Here is a 17,567-nt window from a genome sequence, read left to right on the forward strand (position 1 = left end):
TCTAAATTATCAACAGGTAAAGTATGAATATCAGAGGCCGGGAGGATTGCTTTAGAGACTTGAAATTCCGGAGTGGAAATGAGAGCGTATTACCATGGATTTCGTAGTTGGGCTTCCACGGACTTTGAGAAAGTTTGATGTTATTTGGGTAATAGTAGATCGGATGACCAAATCTACGTATTTTATTCCAGTTGGTACTAATTATTCTTTGGAGCGGTTGGCTGGGATTTATATTCGTGAAATTATTCGCCTACACGGTGTACCAGTGTCCATCATATCAGATCGGGGCACACAGTTTACATCATATTTTTGGAGAGCAGTGCAGTTAGAATTGGGCACACAGGTTCAGTTGAGTACAACATTTCACCCTCAGATGGACGAACAGTCCGAGCACACTATTAAGATATTGGAGGATATGTTGCGTGCTTGTGTCATTAATTTTGGGGGTTTTTGGGATCAATTTAGCCACCTACAGAGTTTGCTTATAATAACAGCTACCAGTCGAGTATTCATATGGCTCCATATGAGGCTTTGTATGGGAGACGGTGCCGGTCTCCAGTGGGTTGGTTTGAGCCAGGTGAGGCTAGGCTATTGGGTACTGACTTGGTTCAGGATGCTTTAGAGAAGGTCAAAGTGATTCAGGAACGGCTTCGCACGGCACAGTCTAGACAGAAGAGTTATGCCGACAGGAAGGTTCGTTATATTTTTCACATGGATGGGGAGAAGGTTCTACTCAAAATTTCACCCATGAAGGGTGTGTTGAGGTTCGGAAAGAAAGGCAAGTTGAGCCCTCGGTATATTGGGCCTTTTGAGATACTTAAGAAAATTGGAGAGGTGGCTTATGAACTTGCCTTGCCACCTAGTATATCAGGTGTTCATCCAGTGTTCCATGTATCCATGCTCCGAAAGTATATCGGGGATCCGTCTCATATTTTAGATTTCAGTACAGTACAGTTGGACGGTAATTTGACTTATGATGTGGAGTCGAAGGCTATTTTAGACCAGCAGGTTCGAAAGTTGAGGTCAAAGAAAATAACATTAGTGAAGGTACAGCGGAGAGGCTAGCCAGTTGGAGAAGCTACTTGGGAGACTAAGCAGGAGATGTGAAGAAAATATCCACACCTATTTGAGACTCCAGGTATGATTCTGAACCCGTTCGAGGACAAACGTTTGTTTAAGAGGGGGAGAGTGTAAAGATCCAGCAGGTCGTTTCAAGTATTATTACCCCGTTCCCCCATTTACTGCTCAATTTATACTTTACAGTTATTTTATGACTTACCGGGTTAGTTGGTGCGGGTCTGGAAGGAAATTAGAGTGAAACGAGACACTTAGTCTCATAATTAAAAATTTAAGTTAGAAAAGTTGACCGGATGTGGACTTATGTGTAAATGACCTCGAATTTGAATTTTGATAATTTCAATAGTTCCGTATGGTGATTTTGGACTTAGGAGCGTGTCTGAAAAATTATTTGGAGGTCCGTAGTGGAATTAGGCTTGAAATGGCGAAAGTCGAATTTTTGAAAAGTTTGACCGGGGGTTGACTTTTTGATATCGAGGTTGAAATCTGATTCTAAAAATTAGAACACCTCCTTTATGTCATTTATGACTTGTATGCAAAATTTGAGTTCAATCGGACTTGATTTGATAGGTTCCGGCGTTGTTTGTGGAAACTTGAAATTCCAAAGTTCATTAGGCTTGAATTGGGGTATGATTCTTGGTTTTAGCGTTGTTTGAGGTAATGTGAGGGTTCGACTAAGTTCGTATGGTATTTTAGGACTTGATGGTATGTTTGGTTAAGGTCCCGAGGGGCTCGAGTGAGTTTCGGGGGGTTAACCGATCATTTTTGGCCTTGGTGAGATTGTTGATATCTGCTGATGCCTTCTTCTGGTTTCCTTATACGCGATCACATAGGTCCATCCGTGATCGCGTAAGCTTATTTGGGGCAGGGATATTTTTGTTCAATGTGGTTGTAGAGGAAGGAACGCGATCGCGTACGTATATTAAGTTATGCTTCGCGAACGCGTGGATGAGGTCGTGTTCGCGTAGAAGGATTTGATGAGTAGATGAGGGGAGAAAATTGTTCTACGCGATCATGTAGGTCTGAACGCGTTCGCGTAGGTTTGAGAGGTAGTGGTCCACGATCGCGTAGGGTAAAATGTATGGGCAGTCTGCTTTGTGCTTCGCAATCACGAGGCCATTTCAGCGATCGCGATTAAGAAAATCTAGGCAGACATTGTTAAATCCAAAATCGAGGGTTTGAGCCCATTTTTCACATTTTGAGTTAGAGATCACGGATTTGAGTGATTCTTGAAGGGATTTTCGTGGAGTTGATTGGGGTAAGTGTTTATTACTTGGTTTTCGTTAAATCCCATGATTATATCTTTGATTTTATCATCTAATTTATGATTTGGAGTGGAAAATTGGGGAAGAAGATCAAGTGTTCTTGAGTTAGATTTTTGGGGTTTTGAATGGGATTTTGTTATCGGATTTTGGTAAAATTGGTATGGTTAGGCTCGTGGTTGAATGGGTATGAAACCCCAAAATTTTGGGGAAGAAGATGAAGTGTTCACGCTCTGAGGTAAGTAACAGTTTTAAATCTTGTCCTGAGGGTATGAAACCCCGAAATTTTGTGTCATGTGATTATTTTGGAGGTGATGCACATGATAGGCGACGAGCGTGTGGGCGTGTACCGAGTGGATTGTGACTTGGTCCGTCCCGTGAAACTGTAAAGTTGAATAACTTATTGTTAGCTATATGCTCTCTATGTGTCTAAGAAATTTGACTGTAAATCATGCTTAGGCTATGTGATAGTACTGTTGGGACCCACAGAGGTCGCGTACTGGTTAAATTATTTGCTAATTATTGTCTTGTACTCAATCATGATTTTACTTGTGTATCATACCTCAGTCTTTATAGATATTTGTTGATACACTATGTTATCTTTGTTTGGGCTGATCTTTGTGATTTCCGAGAGCCCGAGAGACTAGAGAGGTTGAGGACTGAGTAAGGCCGAGGGCCTGTCGGTGAGGTATGGATATTATGGAACGTGAGTTGTCCGTGCAGGATATTATAACACGTGAGTTGTCCGTGCAGCACGTGAGTTATCCATGCAGATTATGGCGCTTGGGCTGTAGGAGCCCCTCCGGAGTCTGTACACCCCCAGTGAGCGCGAGTACCCATTGAGTGTGAGTGTTGAGGGCTGAGAGCCGAGTGGTTGAGTTGTTGTGACGAGTGGGGTGACTGTTGCCCTAAGAGGCTGTACTTGCTTTTCATTTGTTATTTCACTTAGTTGCTATTTGTCATTATTGTGAAATTCTCTGAAAGATTTTATATCCGGATTACATAAACTTGAACTGTATAAATTGATTTGACTTAAACTATTGGATTTGAAAGCATGTCTATTCTCTGTTGGAATTACTGAAAATGAACTATGATTGTGTAGCTCGTCAATATCTTTAATTCCTTATTTATTATTATTACTTGCTGAGTTGGTTGTACTCATACTATACCCTGCACTTCGTGTGCAGATCCAAGTATTTTTGAACATAGCGGGTGTTGATTTTCTCGCACAGTTGATTTTTTCGGAGATTCAGAGGTAGCTGCCATGTTTCGCAGACCTTGTCTCTCTTTCCCTATATCCTTATTTACTGTATTTGGTCTTAGACTATTATAGACCGTATTTTTCAGACTTGTATTCATTTTAGATGCTCATGTACTCAGTGACACAAGGTTTTGGCGAGTGTTCGTATCAGTATTTGTGGGATTTTGTATTGTATTTAAATATTATATTTTCAAACTTAAGAGAAATTGAGATTATCGGCTTGCCTAGTATGGAGATAGCCACCATCATGATAGGTTGGGATTTTGGGTTGTGACAAAAATGCATCAAATTTCAGCAATTAAATAGCCCAAAAACGAGCTCCAAATAACCACCAAACTTCACTAGCCTTTAACCCCATAAAAGTTGGTCACTTCCAGCCACAAAGCCCCGAAAATGAGCTGGAAATCTACCCCAACCCAGCCCTCTTCTCAGTCCAAAAATGACTTCAAAACGTCTCAAAATAGCCCCTTAAAATCCATCGAAACTCAGACCCCAAAGCTCAGTAAAATCCAGCCAAAAAGGAACAGAAAAACCATCTGCGAAATAGCTCAAAAACGGCTTCAAAAACAGTCCAAAATTAGTTCCGAAACCATCGTTAAAGTGAGGTGATGTTCGAGTTTTCCGGTTCGAGGTTCCGATGATGTCGCCTTTAGAATTTTCTGGCCGTTGTTCATGTATTCTGGCAAAGATTCCGACTTTATGCTTGCTTCATTAATACAAAGGTTCATTTTTATCTTATCTCGATATTTTCAGTTTTACTTCACGATTGAAAGGCATGGTTTGAATTCGTTTAAATGTTCTGAGTTTGTCGTTTTTGTCCAATATGAGTATTTGATTGTTGATGAGGAACTGTTAGTCAAGAAAAGATATAAATTACTAAGTTATATGAAAAGGTCGAGAGGATTAAAAGGCCAATGTTTGGTTATTTTTCTTTAATTGTCATTTTATTTTATTACATGTTAAATGATTTATGTGGATTCCTTGATTGCTATAATTCATTCTTTTGGTTAAATCAACAGTTGTTATTAATCGTTTTTGTTGTTCTCCTTCGTTAGAGTTAGAAGTAATAATGGGAGAAGAAGATCACAATTTGTTTAAGAAAAATGGGGCGTATTCATATTTAAAGTGTGGTTTGGGTTTGGGTGAATTTTCGGCCAGAAGAATTCTATTAGCCCACCTTTCCATAATTGATTCACTTTATTTCTTCCATGATATTATCCATATCTCATGACCTTATAGTAATCTCAAAGTAGTCTAAGAAAATAACTCTCCAACACCGTAGCTTGCTTTAGGCGCGATTAATATTAAATCATCCTGACTATGGGTACGGTTCCGGTGGCATAGTCACGATACGTAAACCCCAATTCGAGTGTGGGTTTCACACGGCTTGAACATAACTTCAAATAATAATAATAATAATAATAGTAATAATAAACATGTTGTAAATCGCAGGTGCGTTTCACGTGACGCGGTTTGTAATGTGTACCAAATGACAAGTGTATAACATCATAACTTGTTCAAAATAACTCCATACGAAAAGCGGTTAAATATTTAATTAAAATAGTCAAAGGTAAAATGCACAATATGTTTAAAACAGGTAATAAATCAGATAATTAGGCCAAGTATTAATTGTTAAGCGACCGTGCTAAAACATAAAATTCGGGAATGTCTCACACCTTCTCTCGGGTTAACAGAATTCCTTACCCGATTTTCTGTGTTCGCAGACTATAAAAATAGAGTCAATTTCCTCGATTTGAGATTTTAAAATAAACCGGTGATTTGGGACACCATCATAATTTTTTCAAGCGGAGACTCTGATTAAATAAATAATCTCATTTCGAATAATGTCACTTTAATTGAAAAAACTTTCCTATTCCTCAGAAAAGGGAGGTGTGACAGTGATGACCAATTCTCCATGGACCCATACAATAGACACAATGTGTGAGAGAGAGTGTGGCGCTTGTTTTCTTCTTTTGATAATTCATTGAATATTAGTAACATATAAATTCTTTTACTATATTAAAAGTAGGGTTGTGCATAATTTGGTAAATACTGAATTATCGTACCGAAACAGAAAATTTTGGTATTTGATATTCGATATTTTGGTATTCGATATGGTATTTGATTTAAGTTTTAAAAAATATTGGTATTACGTATGGTATTTGGTATTTTAAAATAAAATACCGAAATACCAATACCGTACCGAATTAAAATATATATTATATTTCACAATACACATATTATTACTTATAATATAAATATAAAAATCTAAAATTTTTACTTTCCGTTATTCTCTAAGTTCATCAATTAACTCTAAGCAAGTAACAAGACATTTCTAATGATCAAATTTATTCTTTTATGTACAGTTTTCTCTCCCTGGGTTGATATTTGCTAGTTTTGGACAAAACTTTTGTCAACAAATATTTTTAGTTTTGTACTTTTGAGTACTTTAATTTATAATATTACAGTTTATGACTCTATGCACAATGTAGTATTCAAACCGAATAAACCGAAGTTACCAAACCAAAACTGAAAGGAGAAAAATCGAATCATACCGAATTTATTTTGGTAGGATATTGGTATTGCATTTTAAGAAACCGAATACCGAAAATATTGAACCGAAATGTCTAAATATGGTACCGTACCGACTGACGAACACCCCTAATAAAAAGAGAGTGACCCTCTTCTTCTTTTTTCTCTAAGTAAATTAATTTCGTAATTTTGGTGGGGAAAAAAATGGTTATGGATATATGTTTAAATTCGTGACTATAGGGTCTTATATATATAGGTAGTGTGTGGGTTGTTTGGAGTTAAGGGCATCTTTGACTAATGTTGTGACCAATGAATAATTGTTTTTCTTTTTCTAAATCCTCCGTATAAAAACGATTATTTTCAAAGAAGAGAGAATAAATAGTGTGGAATGTAAAAAGTAAACATGGTAAATGGAAAATATCAGCGACTCGAAATATATGATAAAGTTTACAATTCACTGCAAGGTGTCCAATTTGTTTCAACAATCAAGGCGCGTTTGTTTTAGGAGTCCGGAACCAAAATGTAGTTCTTTTGGACTCAAAGAACAAAAATATGTAGAAAACAAACATAGTGATCATAATATATATATATATAGCGTCTTTTTAAAAGACGCTATACCTTAACGGCCGTTTGGCCAGTTAAGTATAGCATCTTTTAAAAAGACGCTATATAAATAGCGTTTTTCATTAAGACGCTATATGTATTATGTGGGCCCACAAATAATTCTTATGGGCTTAGCTGACATAACAACAATTTAACTGGGTATAGCGTCTTATGCTAAGACGTTATACCTCAAATAATTCACCCCCCGGACTAGTTTTTGCCTTATATAAGGACGTTAAGATTTTGTAAAAATCCATTCAGAAATACTCTCAAGTGTTGTGAAATTTTTCTTTATTAAGTTGTTTTGCATTTTGTCATAATGTCTGAAGAGCACAAAATTAGGGTTTCATTATATTGGGGGGAGGGGAGGGGAGGGGAGGGGAGGGGTGAGGTTGTGGTGGCGAATAACTCAGTAAGCTATAGTTTAATCTCCACAGTCTCATGTTAAGTTGCCACTTACAATGGAGTACGATACATTGATATCGTTGTTATGTAAAAAAAATGAGTATGGACAAATGTTCGGTGAATCTTAAAATAACCGGAAGATATCCGTATTCTGTGACTCCGCAAGGGGTTGCTTCTTATGCTACATTTAACATCGAAGACGATGAAACTCTGAGAGATATTTTGAGCAATCCGGATGAATATCGGGAATTTATTTTGATAAAAATGTTGAAAATGTACGTCAAGGCTGAAAACGTTCGCAATAATGTGGTTGCGCAAAGTAGGGAAATCCCTCAATCATCGGGTGGTTATTTTGGAGCAGTTTTAGTCGAACATGTTCCGGCTGAAAGAGTTTGGCCGGATCTAAACTTATCTCCACGGGCGAATGGGGAGCGAGGAAATAATTTCTCCCCTAGTATACATAATCCACAAGCAGAGTGGTAAACTTTAATTTTTTTTTGTGTTACGATGTATATTTTTGTGTATTGTATTTGTATTAACACTCATATATTCCATAGGGGGTACCGACCAGATATGAATTTTACAAGTTATGAACCAATAGTTAGTTGACATATGCTGAGTTTTGGTGTGTTGGATCATGGTGGTCCATCCGGGAGTCAGCATCAACCAGATAATGTGTATCATGGGATATCAACACATTATGATTTGTAAGTGAATATATAAAGTTACATGTATTATTTGGACCAATTTGAGTAACTCATTATTTCTTTGGTTGTGCAATAAAAACGAGCAACTTGATGGTCCTGTCCTTACTCAATTGCTCGAAGATGACGTATTTAATCAGGATCTGGCAGATGCGTAGAGTCAGGAAGAGAATAGTGATTATGACAACAATGCCGATGAGTCTGGAGATGACACACCCTTCCCTGACGAGGGTGATGAGGAGGAGGAAGAGAATGCCGAACCTGATTTGACGAGGGAGCATGCTCTACCTCCCGTTAGACCAAGAGTATACGAGTCCCACGTGTCGTTTCATTCAAGGCATATTCCCTACCTTGATGATTTTCCAAGTATGTCAGATGTGGATGCCCTCACAAGGGATATTGACGAAATTCGGACAATAATGTGGGATGAATCTAGACCAACGATGCTGTCAAAGGGCATGCTTTTTTCTGATAAGGCACGCCTAATCAGGGCAGTGAAAATGTACAGCGTAAAAAAGTGCCGTGAGATGATGGTATAGGAGTCATCTCCGGATGTATACAAGACTGTTTGCCGTAGATAGTTTACGGGTTGTAATTGGATGCTGCGTGCGATGAAGAAGAAAATAAATATGTGGGTTGTGGGTAAATACATTAGCACCCACAGTTATGAAATGGACACATTCAGCGGGAATCACTTTAATTGACTTGATTTCTCTTGTCTTGATTCCACACATTGAAGCCTCCATAAGGTAATTTCTCGGGCGCAAACGTGCGTTTGATATTGTTTACGGTGACTGGGATAAGTAATTTGCATCTCTACCCAGGTACATGTCCGCATTGAAACACTTTAACCCCGGGACTGTTGTTGAATGGAAGCTTGAGCAAAGTCCGAAAATACCAGAATATATATTCAGATACGTGTTCTGGGCCTTCAAACCAGCAATTGATGGTTTTGTGTATTGCCAGCTGGTAATATCCATATACGACACTCATGTCTATGGAATGTATGATATTAAGCTGTTGATCGTCGTTGCAGTAGATGTTAATGGACAAATATTTCCCCTAACCTTTTTTATTTGTGCCAATAAAAGCCAAGAGATGTGGACGCTGTTTTTGAACAACTTGAAAGAGCACGTTGTCAAACAATGTTCAGATATTTGTCTAATATCTGATCGGCATGGCAGTATTTTAAGTTCTGTACAACATTTGTCTAAATGGCAGGAACCGTATGCATACCACCGTTACTGTGTGAGGCACCTGAAGGACAATTTCTGGAAGGCACATCCCAATAAGGACTTGCATGATTTAATGTGGATGGCTACAACTGATCACCAGGAGTGCAAATTCAGGAGGCGCATGGAATCTATAAGGCAAGAAGACGAAAGAGCCTATCATTGGTTGATGTGACATGAGTTTGACAAGTGGACATTGCATGCGGATGGTGGCAGCCGATGGGGAACCCTGACTACAAATGTGTCAGAGTCTTTCAACGGGTTATTGAAGTCTGCACGTGGATTGCCTGTTACTACCATGGTGTGGATGTCATTCAAACATATGGTAGAGAGGTTTGTTGAAAGGCATAGAGGTGCATCCGAATTGATGGAGAGGGATGTTGAATTTATGCCAATACCAATGAAAAGATCTGAGAAATATAGGAGACGAGCACATTGGCATTCATTTTTACAGTATTGCAACGAGCGAAATATTTTTGAAGTTCGCACCGCTATCCATCAAAATCGGGGGAATAATACACACACCATAAATGAAACCAGCAGGTTGTGTTCTTGTGGGAAATGGTCCATCTACCACATGTCGTGCTCACATGTCATGAAGTACTTTCAACATACAGGTTTCGCGACAACCCGATACATTGATAAGTAATATAGTGTTGCTGCATACTTAAACACCTATAGTGGCAATTACAATCAGTGGGTGCTGAGCATTATTGGCCGCCGGAACCATTTAAAATGGTGTGTAACAAGGAGTATTTGCATAAGCTATAAGTGCAAAAAAGAACGTGTATATGGAATCAAATGGATATTGGTGATACCGTTTATGCGCGTAAATGTGGCATATGCTCGCAAACAGGACACGACCGTCGTAAATGTCCTTCAGTTGGTTTGGGTGTCGGTGGAAGTCCTGCTCCTGGTGAAAGTTCATCTAATGTGCCCAACAATCAAGGATACACGTAGTGTTTGTTTCCCGTTATGTGGTTGTAATAAGTGTATGTACTTGTTTATCTTGTAGAATATATGAAATAAAATTATGTTTCCATTGTTATTAAATCTTTTTGATATTTAACATTAATACTTCAGTACAACAATCTAACATAAACCCATTTAAAATAAACAACCTTCAAAATAATATTTTTGATATTTAACATTAATACACGTAGTGACATTTGTTTAATGGATGTTGTAATGTTTATTCAAAAGGTCTTTGAAATACATATGACTTGGTTCAGTTTAAGAAGCTTTCTTATTGTACCGTAAAGAATCATTAGCATGCGAAGCATAGCGCGGTTACATACCACGTTATGTGTATTGTCCTGTCAACCTGATAAAGCTGCCGTTCTGGAAAAGTTGTCTTCTGGAAAAGCATTATTGTACCATAAAGAATCATTAGCACGCGAAGCATAACGCGGTTACATACCACGTTATGTGTATTGTCTTGTCAACCTGATAAAGTTGCCGTTCTGGAAAAGTTGTCTTCTGGAAAAGCATTATTGTATCGTAAAGAATCATTAGCACGTAAAGCATAGCGCGGTTACATACCACGTTATGTGTATTATCTTGTCAACCTGATAAAGCTGCCATTCTGGAAAAGTTGTCTTCTGGAAAAGTATTATTGTACCGTAAAGAATCATCAGCACGCGAAGCATAGCGCGGTTACATACCATGTTATGCATTTTTTTCTTGCCTATAAATGACTAGCGCATTTTAGTTATTATCTGCGCTTAATCAAAACAAATAGCAAAACTTTTCATAAATTTTTCATTTTTCTTGCATTAACAAATATCTGGACGCAATAACCAACCAAGGTGCTATTTATGGCAAACGTGCAACTATGAAGGCATGTTGGTCCGATGGTAATGTTGGGCGTAGATACTGGATGTGTCTATACAGGTTTGGAGGCAATGACGGAAATCATTGTATGTTTGGGGAATGGTATGATGAACCCATTAACCAGGAATACTATAAATCAATTTTGCGGTATGTTTGGAATATGAATGTTGAATACCAACGCCAGATCTCTGAAATACAACAAGAAATTACGGCACTGCAGGAGAAACTAAAAGAGGAGGAAGAAGAAAAAAATAAAATGGAAGAGAAATTTAAGTGGTTGGAGCAGAGGGTAATGAGCGGTAGTGACTAAACAAATACATGTATGTGTTGAGTGTGGTATTTTATCTTTATGTTTTCCGTGTCATATATTTTTATTAGTTGTATCAAATTTAAATTATGTTAAGTTGCTATATTTGTTTTGCCCAGTTTTAGTATTAAAATAACAAAAAAACCAAGAAATAATAACATAATGCGCATATAATACTAAACCATAGATAAAGTTGCTATTATTTACTGATTGTCATATGTACATAAAATAAAAAAAATATCAATGTGTCCCACAACCTTTATGCTTTAAAGAATCCGATGTCCTGAGGCGCATCCCATCCCGCCAGGCTACACTATCAGGATCATCCTCATCATGTCGCCTCTTTATCGGAGGATGCGCTGCATCATGACCGTCAGTAAGGCTGGCAGGCTCGGTAGAAGGGGTCGTCGATCCAGCAGTAACCTATAGAATAATGAGATATTTTAGTATATAAAATATATATTAGTAATGTACGTGTTAGCTAAAAAAAATTAAAATGTCTTACCATGGTCTCAGCAGCCTCCTCAATATAATCATCCATCTCAGGTCTGTCCGTGACGGGCGAGGAAGATGGCTTCAAAAAAAAAGGCTTTAGATATTTATGACTAATCAATGATATAAACACAAATATAAATAATAGTTATACAAACTAACCAAATCCTGTGAAAGATCCTCAGCAACCCTCGATGATGAGCCATAACTCAATCGGCGCCCACTATCCACATCTCGTAGCGGACGAACAACAACAACAATCGAAGCCTCTGGAGGGTCAGGAAAATATGCATCCCAGTCATGTGAGGTAAAGGTCGTGCCCGCGATCAACAATGGAGCTGACAGGGTCACCTGCGAAGTCCCTGGAGTAAGCCCCAGGCTAAATGACGGGATATCACTAGGAGCTTATTGTGGCTCAGGGAGGTCACCCGGCTGATCAACTCCAACATCCTCAACATATGCCTCAACGCCCCATTTCTGGGGACCACATCCTCGCCGACCCCCACGACCTCGTGGGACACCCCTACCTCATGGGACACCCCTATCACGTCGACCACGTGCAGGCTGCACTGCTGGCCCATGATGGTACTTCTCTGGCGCCATATAACCAGCCTCGTGTCCTAAGCGCTCATCATCCCGGACTCGCTACAATGTCTGAGCAGCCAAATCTGTAACCTGCCGGCCATAGTCGTGCAAAGCGGCCGCTCCCTCGCCGGTATGCTACTGCATCTGCAGTCCCAACTGGTGGAACAGATGTAGGCCAATAACCTGCACAACATGTAAAATATTAATTGCTAAACGGTAATGTTAGCATTATAACTAAGTATACCAAATAACATACCAGCGCCTCATGCCTCCCGGTGTATGGAACGAACCGACCGCTAGCTCGATGAACGGGATTCCCGATGAAAAGTCGGGTAATGCTGCGGTACCAGCACATATACGCATGCTCACCATCCATAAGATCGGGTGGAGGGGGTGGCGGAATCAGGTCACGTCGTTGGTCCCAAGTTTCGATCTGCAACTCTAGCCATGCCTCATATGCCTGGTCAACCCTTGAACGATCATCCCACTGGTAATGTGTCATAAGCCAAGCGGGCGGTGGAGGTACAAGCTGCGGTCGACCAAACTTGCGAAGGACTCGCTCTGTGGCATGATGCTTCACAATATCGAGACACATCAACGGGGCGGAAGAGCTCCAGATAAGTTGCCCGGTCGAGCAATAATCGGGCAAACTAGCTATTAGCTCGTCGTTGTATGGACTCAAATGAACTATTACATAAAAATATGAACCGTGAGTATACGCAACACATATAAATCCAGGCCAAATAAAATTAAGTATAGAATTACCTACGTGTCCTCCAGCAAATCCAACAAATCCCTGCAATAAGGGAGATTATGTCGAGCCTCGTACTCGCATTATCCCCGCCTATTAACCCACCTCCTAACCAAAAGGAGAAACGGTAGAGGTGGTGCATCCTGAGCTATGGGTGGTAGAGGTGGCTGAAACTGCAGGAACCGCTCTGAGGCCCAAACCTAATAAACAATTTGGACGTAAAATTTGAGATATATTTTTATGATGTATGTTATAATGAAGAGAGTATTTGACTATATTTTCACCTACAACAGCGGCATAAATCCTGCAACGTCTCGTTGGGTGCCCATCCATGCCCGGCACATCTACCTGTACAAGTAGCCAAGAACAACAACACCCCAGTTGTACTGATGTAAATCATCTAGCCGCTCAAGATGATGAAGAAATCTCAAGCTCACTAGGTTTCCCGAAGTATTTGGGAACAATACGCCTCTAAACATAAGCAGCAGCAACAACCTCGTGTACCGGTTAATATTAAGATCCTGTGTATCATGAGTAATTTCATCATGCATGGCCTCCAAATGCAGCCGGACGGGCGTCAACGCAAGACGACTAGCCCTAGCCCCAACCAATACACCCTTATCCTCTGGCCAGAAACCGGTGAGCCGCTGTAACGTCTCTAGGTACTGATCTCCCGTATAATCTCTCATGGCATGAGGCAAAGCAACAGGAAGTCCATCAACCGGCATCCCATACGGAACCTCCACGTCCTGCAGCGTGATAGTGGCCTCGCCAATGGGCAAATGGAATGTATGCGTCTCTGGTCGCCACCGCTCTATCAAAGCCGTGATCAATGACCAATCCAGCTGCAGTCGGCCGATCTCAATGATTCTATAGAAACTCATATCCTGCAAGCGTCTGACTATACGAGGATGGAGTTGGCGGGTCTTAAGAAAGTCCTGCATATCATCTACTCTCCTAGAACATAAAGTCTGGGCCAATAACTGCCCCTCCCATATGTAGGAAGACCTATGCTCGGCCTGTAGCAATAGTAGCTCTAGGGAGGCAGGTCCGGGATGCAAAGGCAGAACCTCCATGACGACTACTGTAAATTGAACAAAATTAATTACATTATTTTTCTTTTCCATTGCTTAAATATATTGCAATACCTTGAATATTAAATTTTATTCGATATTTTTACTATATTGTTAATTAGGTTGATACATTTTCAATATTATAATTTTATATTTTATATGTTACTTTAATATGTTAATTTTATTATTTTATATGTTAGTTTTATTATTTTATATGTTTGTTAGTTATTCACCTATTTTTTACTATACAAGATTTAATTATTAAATATTCATATTTTGGTTCCGGATACAATATTTGAAGCCCAGTAGCACCAATGTATCCTGAATTCTTATGTTCATGATGAGAATTATTTTTTAAATTTTCACTCAACATGTCTGTTATTTTATACGATAGTTTATTATTGTATATGTTAGTTTTAGTATTTAATATGTTAGTTTTATTATTTTATATGTTTGTTTGTTTGTTTGTTTGTTACTGACTTATTTTTTACTATACTAAAATTAAATAATTAATATTCATAACTATACAAGATTTAATTATTAAATATTCATATTTTAGTTCCGGACACAATATTTGAGGTCCAGTAGCACCAATATATCCTGAATTCTTATGTTCTTACGTTTGTTGATTATATTTGGAGATAGTTTGTGTTTGAACTATCAACTTTTTGACGTATTTTTGGGAATAAGAGATACTTAAATGATTAATTTCTATAACTATAAGGATACTACACTAAAGGGCACTACGTTTTACTATGCTAAAAGGTCACTACATTACAAAAACAAGCACTACATTAGGCCACAAGATACCACTACAGGGAACTAAAGTAATAATTTATCTAGTTTACTAGTCTTTTAAAAAATAAATAATCTAAACTGGATAAAAACAACAAATCAATTTAATCACAAAACAATGACGAAAATACATATACCACAGTAAAAAGTAACTAATTAATATTGTTTTAACAACTAATAACAATTTCTCTATTTTATGAATTTTTTAGCACACTAAAACTGTAGCCCGGATAAAAAATAATAAATTAGTTAAATCGCAAAACAATCACAAAATAACATAGAGCACATAAAAAATAACTAATATGTATTTTTTATACAAGTTTTAATAAAAACTAAGTCGGAATACCTCGATTTAAGGTTTTTAGAAAGTCAAAGATTTTGTGATTTGGAGCTGAAACAAGCAACAATGTCCGAGATAACGTCTTAGCTAGCACGTGGGAACGAGAATCTTTAATTTTTGTGGGACGGGTGGGCTCCACACAAGTGTTTTTTGATTAAAAATGGAGGGGGGACCGTTTTGATTTTTTAATTTGGGGAGGGGGACGATTCTGTTTTGGGGGAAAAGAAGGAGACGATGTATATTTATATGTACATCGTCTTTTGTTAAGACGCTATATTTTAACAAAAGACGCTATAGTTTCCTGCTTAAATTAATTCACATATAGCGTCTTTTTAAAAGACGCTATACTTAACTGGCCAAACGGTCGTTAAGGTATAGCATCTTTTTATTATGATCACTATATTTTTTTCCACATATTATTATTCTTTGAATTCAAAAAAATCATATTTTGGTTCGGGACTCTTTGTTTTAGTGACCAGAGCCAGGGGGACTGCGCACAACCTACATATCACTAGACTAGCGGCACGATTTATTAGTGGAATGGATGGGGTAATGGTGTCCGTTTTACCCAGTGGGGCCCATTATCTCTTTTATTCAAACTGTATGTAATTGAATTTTTGTTGTTTATTTCTTGTTTTTTATTTAAGCTTGAAATAATTTAAGTGTAAAATATTTTTTTAATATAAAGGGATATTCCCGTTCTTGAAACTACTCGGATATGATTTGGATTACATTTTAAAAAAAAATGAATGCATTTATTTTTTTAGAAAAAGATGCATATATACTCTTAAAAGCAGTAAAAACAAGGTCCAAGATAAATTATTACAAGCGATTTTTGGTCTAGTCGATACATTTCCGTTTAAGTCTTTGTGAAAAATAAATAAAGCATGCAAAGAAAGAAACTCTAAAAAGATTGTCGCTTTTTACCGCTTTAATATTGTTTGAACTGTATATAAAACTATTACGATACCTTCATATTCTCTGAGTCGTCTAAATCATCTGGGAAGCGTGCGCTTCGCGTGGCTTCTTTTCTTTTAGAGTCATACCCTAATTTTATAACGAGGATCGGATAAGTTGCAACGCCGGTGAAACTTCTGTATTCCCGGTACGCTGCCCCCTCGGCTCGAGTTGTCCGTTCGGGTAAGCCACGTCTAGAACAACACACCCTAGGATTTAAACCTAGAGTAACACAACCTTATGTCGGATCCCTAGTAGGACGTTTGTTTGCGTCACGTGCATTTTGACTTTGGGGATTTAACATAGGGGTTGGGTCCGTCTAGGATAAGTGTATCCAAATCAAAAGACCATCGTGATGCATTTCACGTGTTACTTGTGCATATGGTTGTTTTAGCTTGCATGTTGACCGACTTCTAGAATAGGGAGAGAAAAAATAAGAGTGAGGCAAGAGAGAAATTTACACAGTTTCGGAAAATTCAGGTATTTGAAAATCCCAAAACTCTGCCGAATTTTCGAAAAAAAAAAAGGAAAAGAAAAGTCGTTTCAAAATAAGCCAAATATCTTCAAAAGGCCATGTTTTTCTGTTGTGTCAATACTTACCGAACTACGCGGGTCTGATTCTCACCGAATGTGAGATACGTAAGCAAACCTCATCGGTTCTGGCCCCCAATTTTCAAAAAAATCAGGAAAATATTTTCCCTCTCCTTAATTCCTTCTTAGAATTCTTTCCTTAGAAAATCTAAAAAAAAACTATTAAATCCAAAAATATTCTCCTACTTTTTCGATGTCTTTCATTTAAAAAAAAAAGAAAAATAAATAATAATAATAATAATAATAATAATAATAATAAAAATAAAAAAAAAAATCGAAATCCACCACTTTCTCAATATATACCTCTCATTAATATTTTCAATCCTCTTATGAGGCAACACCTTAAGTATGTGGCATTATATAATGCCTCTTGTTCCAAACCACTTGCAGTTGTAACTTAGAAATTCGCCAATAGGTGTATTATCAACAGTGAAGACAAATAGATCTCTAGTGTTAAAACTCATGAGTGAATAATCAGTTATAATGTATTTCTGCACTTCAAGGTTTGCTTGATGATCTTCAAGAGTGTTGATTTCACAATGGTACAGTTTTCTTAATTGTACTTGAAAAAATTCAAATACTTCACGAGTATAAAATGCTTGAAGTTTTTCCTCATATGCGAATTCAGACAAATATTTTGGTTCAAAGCACCTTGACCTATATTCAGCTTCCAATTCTTTCTCGAACTTAGCTCTTATGGCTAACTCATATTGCTGAACCAACAACTTTAAAGTGATTTGGCGGGTGATAAATCCATCAAAGAAAGC

At 38.0% G+C, this 17,567-nt stretch overlaps 1 protein-coding gene across 1 annotated transcript; it reads right to left on the reverse strand.

The window, feature by feature from the left end:
- Nucleotides 1-13,388: 13,388 nt before the first annotated feature.
- LOC108948962 (serine/threonine-protein phosphatase 7 long form homolog) lies at nucleotides 13,389-14,120 on the reverse strand. The gene has a single exon (XM_018778464.2). It carries the CDS (start codon nucleotides 14,118-14,120, stop codon nucleotides 13,389-13,391), a length of 732 nt encoding a protein of 243 aa, XP_018633980.2.
- Between the last annotated feature and the right edge of the window lie 3,447 nt (nucleotides 14,121-17,567).

The sequence above is a fragment of the Nicotiana tomentosiformis genome, chromosome 6 (genome assembly GCF_000390325.3).
Source record: "Nicotiana tomentosiformis chromosome 6, ASM39032v3, whole genome shotgun sequence".
NCBI lineage: Eukaryota > Viridiplantae > Streptophyta > Magnoliopsida > Solanales > Solanaceae > Nicotiana > Nicotiana tomentosiformis.

Bases quoted from the DNA above. Each gene is read 5' to 3' on its own strand.
- LOC108948962 (XM_018778464.2), bottom strand. From the start codon at position 14,120: ATGGAGGTTCTGCCTTTGCATCCCGGACCTGCCTCCCTAGAGCTACTA.